This window comes from Salvia hispanica, chromosome 3, assembly GCF_023119035.1.
Source record: "Salvia hispanica cultivar TCC Black 2014 chromosome 3, UniMelb_Shisp_WGS_1.0, whole genome shotgun sequence".
Lineage (NCBI taxonomy): Eukaryota > Viridiplantae > Streptophyta > Magnoliopsida > Lamiales > Lamiaceae > Salvia > Salvia hispanica.
In genome coordinates, this window is record NC_062967.1 from 48,838,386 (window position 1) to 48,842,032 (window position 3,647).

The 3,647-nt window shown below is 39.1% G+C and overlaps 2 protein-coding genes across 2 annotated transcripts; both read right to left on the reverse strand.

The window, feature by feature from the left end:
* Positions 1-1,894: 1,894 nt before the first annotated feature.
* LOC125210798 lies at positions 1,895-2,747 on the reverse strand. The gene is made up of 2 exons (XM_048110393.1): positions 2,203-2,747; positions 1,895-2,095 (listed from the first exon to the last, which is right to left on the reverse strand). Exons 1-2 carry the CDS (start codon positions 2,594-2,596, stop codon positions 2,067-2,069), a joined length of 423 nt encoding a protein of 140 aa, XP_047966350.1. The 5' UTR covers positions 2,597-2,747; the 3' UTR covers positions 1,895-2,066.
* LOC125210389 lies at positions 2,597-3,010 on the reverse strand. The gene has a single exon (XM_048109948.1). It carries the CDS (start codon positions 3,008-3,010, stop codon positions 2,597-2,599), a length of 414 nt encoding a protein of 137 aa, XP_047965905.1.
* Between the last annotated feature and the right edge of the window lie 637 nt (positions 3,011-3,647).

The following is a 3,647-nucleotide window of genomic DNA, read 5'->3' on the forward strand; positions in this document are numbered from 1 at the left end:
TGAAATTTATGGTACCATTGACGAGAGGCCTGCTTGAGCCCATAGATGGATTTCTTTAGTCTGCAAACCATTTTCTTTGGGTCTCCGACAACAAAACCTTCTGGTTGCTCCATATAAATCGTTTCCTCAAGTTCACCATTGAGAAACGCTGTCTTAACATCCATCTGATGCAGCTCAAGATTAAAATGTGCTACTAATGCCATGATTATTCTAAATGAGTCTTTCGAAGAAACCGGAGAGAAAGTCTCTTTATAATCAATACCTTCCTTCTGAGTAAAGCCTTTAGCTACAAGACGTGCCTTATATTTATCCACATTACCTTTTGAATCTCTTTTGGTCTTAAAAATCCATTTGCAACCAATGGGTTTCACACCTTCAGGTAATGGGTAAATATCCCAAACGTCATTAAATAGCATTGACTTATATTCCTCATCTAAGGCTTGAGTCCACTTTTCAAACTGAGGATCCTTCATTGCTTGAGCAACAGTGACAGGGTCATTGTTTTTCAAACCAATATTATCCTCATTTTCAGTGAGAAAAACCACATAATCATCCGGAATGGCATTTCTCCTTTCTCTAGTGGATCTCCTTATTGGCATTGGTTCTTGAGGTTGTTGAGGTTGAACTTGAATAATCTCATCAACATGATGTTGGTCCTCATTGAGATTATCAACTTGGAGTCGTGCATTTATAACATCATTTTCTTGAGGTTCTTGATCTGCTTCTTCTTCAATGTCAAGAATAGAAATCTGAGCATTGTCAGAAGCAGTGGTAGGAATTGTTATAGATTCCTCCTCAAAAGTGATGTCCCTTATTGCATTTTCCCCCCAAACTCAACATCCTCAAAGAACACCGCATTTCCCGTCTCGAAAATTGTTCTTGTGGTGGGATCATAAAATTTGTAACCCCTTGACTTTTCTGAATAACCAATAAAGTAGCTGCTCACTGTTTTGGAGTCCAATTTCTTTTCATTTGGCTTGTAAGGCCTAGCTTCAGTTGGACATCCCCAAATGTGAGTGTGACTTAGTCTAGGCTTTCGCCCAGTCCAAAGCTCATAAGGTGTTTTAGCAGCTGCTTTAGTTGGTACCCTATTGAGAATATATGCTGCAGTCTTTAATGCTTCTCCCCAAAGTGATTGGGGTAAGGAGGAATGAGAAATCATACTCCTCACCATATCTTTAAGAGTTCTATTTCGTCTTTCAGCTACACCATTCATGCTAGGCGACCCCGGCATAGTGTACTGAGGGACGATCCCACACTCTTCCAAATAGAGAGCAAAAGGTCCTTGACGTTGTTCACCTGAGCCGTCATTTCTGCCGTAGTATTCACCACCACGATCAGATTTGACTTTCTTAATGCTTTTGTTGAGTTGGAGCTCAACTTCAGCCTTGAATATTTTGAACTTGTCAAGAGCCTCAGACTTTTCATGAATTAAATATAGGTACCCATAACGAGAATAGTCGTCTATGAATGATATAAAATATTGTTGACCATTCCAAGAAGCCGAAGGGAATGGACCACAAATATCCGTATGTATCAATTCTAAGACGTCTGTAGCTCTATTGGCACCTAATTTCTTATGTTTGGTCTGTTTTCCTTTGATACATTGAACACACACATCAAGATCTGAAAAATTTAGTGTGTTTAATATACCATCTGACACAAGTCTCTCAATTCTTGATTTTGAGATATGACCTAAGCGCTTGTGCCATAAGTTTGCCGAATTTTCATTATTTAATTTCCGCTTAGTCCCCTTTGATTCAACATGTAAGGCTTCTGAATATGAAGTAACAGAATCAAGCATGTAAAGATTGTCATATGCACTTAAAGAACCAGTGCCCATAATACCTGAATTATTTGAAAGAGTAAACTTAAGATTCCCGAATGAACAAGAAAAACCAAATTTGTCCAATGCAGAAATAGAAACCAAATTCCGTCTAAATGACGGTACAATAAAAGTATCTTTCAAATCCAGAAAAATTCCAGTCTTTAACAACAATCTAAAATGCCCAATAGCTTCTACTTCCACCGACTTGCCATCTCCCACATAGATGTATCTTTCACCATCAGTTGGCTTTCGGCAGCTCAGACAGCCCTGCATTGATAAACTTATGTGAGTAGTAGCACCAGAATCTACCCACCAAATATCACTAGGGACTGAAGCTAGATTAACTTCAGAACAGACCAAAGCAAGAATCATACCTTTCTTAGCACGCCAGGCGGTGTACTTGGCACAATTCTTCTTCATATGATCAGACTTCCCACAGAAGTAGCAACCACTTTCCTTATGTTGCTTCTTTTGTGATGGTCCCTTGTCCACAGCAGCATTCTCAATAGGCTTTCTCTTTAAGCCCTTTCCCTTATTGCTTGAGCTAGTAGCCAGTTGAGCAACCTCAACTCTGTCTTGCTTCAATCTCTCCTCTTCTTGTACACAGTATGAAATGAGCTCATTAAGAGACCACTTCTCCTTCTGACAGTTATAACTGACCTTAAATTGACTGAATTGTGTAGGAAGAGAGAGTAACACCAAATGCACAAGTAAGTCCTCAGGGACTTCAAGTTTGTGCGCCTTCAAGTTTGAAGCAATATGAGACATCTACATGATGTACTCCCTTATGTTGCCCTTGCCCTTATACTTCATTGAGATCAAGTTTGCCAGAAGCGTACTTGTCTCGGACTTTTCGTTTTTAGCAAAACGCTCCTCAATTTTGGCAAGGTATTCACTAGCATTAGCAATATCCTCAGAAGCCGTGCCCCGAAAGGCCTTTGGGATGCTGCGCTTGATGATCATAAGACTCACGCGATTCGAGCGTTCCCACCTCTCAAAGTCCCGCTTAAGATCAGCGGTACTTACATCCGTAAGAGGGGCGGGTTTCTCAGTCCTTAACGCGAGGTCAAGATCCATGCAGCCCAAAGTGATCAGAAGGGTTTCCTTCCAATCCTTGAAATTAGACCCATTCAACATAGGTATGTTTTGCACGTTGGTAGACACAGTAGCAGAAGACGTCATAACTACAGAGAAACAAAACCAAATTAACCGTCATGCTCACATCATAAAATTCAAATAAGAAGGTAACATCTCGAGGTACCGGCACAACATTTAAATCAAGTCTTTGGACAGTAATATAAACTTGTAAGTGGCAACCTCTTTGTAGTGATCAAACACTGACAATAAAATCATGTCAAGCAATGTCCACCTTTGGGCATCACACTACTTACACGATAAACCGGATAATTGTCACGTATTTACCACCACAGGTATGTGTGTACCTCGTGCCAAATAATGATCTTCCTTTGGGCCGACTAATATCCGCATTGAAAATACACACACACTTCACCGTCCTAATATTCGCAATAAGGAAGTCTAGACAAGAAAGGTTACTTTGGCAACGTCATGTTTCGACTAATCTATTTTGGATATTAGTAAAATACATAAAGGAACATGAGATGCACCAAAACAAATTTGAATTAAGAAACCTTAGTCGAACTCTCGAAAGAATTCTTAATTCCCATTTAGTTATTCAAAAAATTGAGAAACCGAATCAATTATTATTATTATTATTATTATTATTTTTAATTCCTTTAACATAAGATACGACAATATTCTTAATACACAACAAAAGGAAAGAATCAATTTGTTGCAATAT